We start from the raw sequence: 1,963 nt of genomic DNA on the forward strand, positions 1-1,963 counted from the left end.
CTTTTTTGTTCCTTGATGCTCAATTTCAGCATGCTCAAGTGAGAGTATTTTGCAAATTATGTAGTAGTCATTGGCTTGTTGGCTTGTTCCTAACTGTTGATAGATCAACTGTACTTCATCACCCTTGGAGAACCCCTTTTGAGTCTTTTTCCTGATTTTCTTTCTTCTTTTTATTAATCCTTCTTCTTTGATAGTGGACTTTGTTTTGGGATTCTCCTTCTTAGTGGTCAACACTTCAATTTCTTCTTGAGTTCCTTCATCACTCTGCATCGTCTCATTCTCTTTTCTTCTTGCTATGCTGTCTGTTTCTTTCTTTGGAAGGTGATTACTGGTTGTCTTGTTGATTCCTTCCTTCCATTGCAAGTCTTCCTTGTCAGTTTCCATGCAATTCTTCTTTTAATCAATGAGTTGTGTTTCTGGAAATACATTCAGAGTGATGCTTTCATCATGCATTCTGAGGGTCAGCTCTCCTTGCTCCATGTCTATAATGGCCCTAGCTGTGGCCAAGAATGGTCTTCCAAGTATGATGGAATCACCTTCATCCTCATCTAAGTCTAAGACCATAAAGTCTACAGGGAATATGAATTTGTCCACCTTAACTAGAAGGTTTTCAATCACACCCCTGGGATAGATCACTGACTTGTCCATTAATTCTAGAGACATTTGTATTGGCTTCACTTCCTCTATGCATAACTTTCTCACCAGAGAGGATGGCATCAGATTGATACTAACCCCTAAGTCACACATTGCCTTGTTCATGATCATACTGCCGATGGTACAATGTAGAAGGAAACTTCTGGGATCTTCAAGTTTGGGTGGAAGCCCTTTTTGAATTAATGCCCTGCATTCTTCAGTGAGCAGTATAGTTTCGTTCTCATGCCAACTCTTCTTCTTGTTAATAAGCTCTTCCAAGAACTTTGCATATAGAGGCATCTGCTCTAGTGCCTCAGCCAGTGGAATGTTTATCTCCAATTTCTTGAAAACTTCAAGAAATTTAGAGAAATGTTAGTCCTTAGTCTCCTTGTTAAACCTTTGGGGATATGACAATGGAGGTGTGAAGTTCACTCCCTTCCTATGATCCTTGGTTGGTTCTTCCATTACTTGATCCTGCTTGCCTGTTATCACATCATTGTTGCTAGCTTCCTCTTTCTCTGTTGGCTCTTTGTTGCTTTCCTTAGGCTTTTTGGTTGCTTCTTTGTTGTCCACCAATGTCTTTCCACTCCTTAGCTGTATAGCTTTGCACTCCTCTTTTGGATTAGGAATGATGTCGCTTGGTAATGAGCTTGATGGTCTCTCAATAGCAATTTGCTTGGAAAGCTGTCCAATCTGCCATTCCATATTTTTCATGGAAGCTTCCTGGTTCTTTGTTGTCACTTCTTGGTGCTTCATCATTTTCTCCATTAAGAGCTCCAAATTGGTGATCCTCTGAGATTCTTGTGAGATTGGTTGGTTGTGGGGTGTTGAGGGTTGATGGTAAGTGTTTTGGTTGGTGATTTGATTATTGGATGGATGATGGATAGAGTTGGGGTAAGTGTTATGGGGTTTTCTGTATGTAGTTTGGTTATTATTCTGCTGGTTATTGTGGTTTGTATTTTTCCAACTTTTTTGGGTTGAATTCCTTTGCCATGGCTGTTGAGTCTGAGTGTCATTGTCTCCCCATTTGAGGTTGGGGTTGTTCTTCCAAGATGGGTTATAAGTGTCACCATAAACCTCATTATGTCCAGAGCCTTGATTGTGCATGTAATTCACTTGTTCTTGTTGTTGATCTTCACAAGCTTCTTCACCTTGCCCCCATGTGGTTGATGGCTGACTTGTATTTACTGCTACAACTTGGAGGCTATCAATCCTCTTGGCCATTTCCTCAAATTGATGCTGAATTTGCTGCTGCATCATTTTGTTTTGAGCTAGGATTGAGTCCACTCCTTCCAACTCCATCACTCCTTTCCTTTGTGATGGTTGGCGT

The 1,963-nt window shown here is 40.7% G+C and overlaps 1 protein-coding gene across 1 annotated transcript; it reads right to left on the bottom strand.

Annotated features, from left to right (window-relative positions):
- Positions 1-396: 396 nt before the first annotated feature.
- On the bottom strand, positions 397-765 carry LOC148561429 (uncharacterized). The gene has a single exon (XM_088490755.1). The coding sequence runs from the start codon at positions 763-765 to the stop codon at positions 397-399; it is 369 nt and encodes a 122-aa protein (XP_088346881.1).
- Positions 766-1,963: the final 1,198 nt, after the last annotated feature.

The sequence above is a fragment of the Arachis ipaensis genome, chromosome B6 (assembly GCF_059453495.1).
Source record: "Arachis ipaensis isolate K30076 ecotype BB chromosome B6, ASM5945349v1, whole genome shotgun sequence".
Classification (NCBI taxonomy): Eukaryota; Viridiplantae; Streptophyta; class Magnoliopsida; order Fabales; family Fabaceae; genus Arachis; species Arachis ipaensis.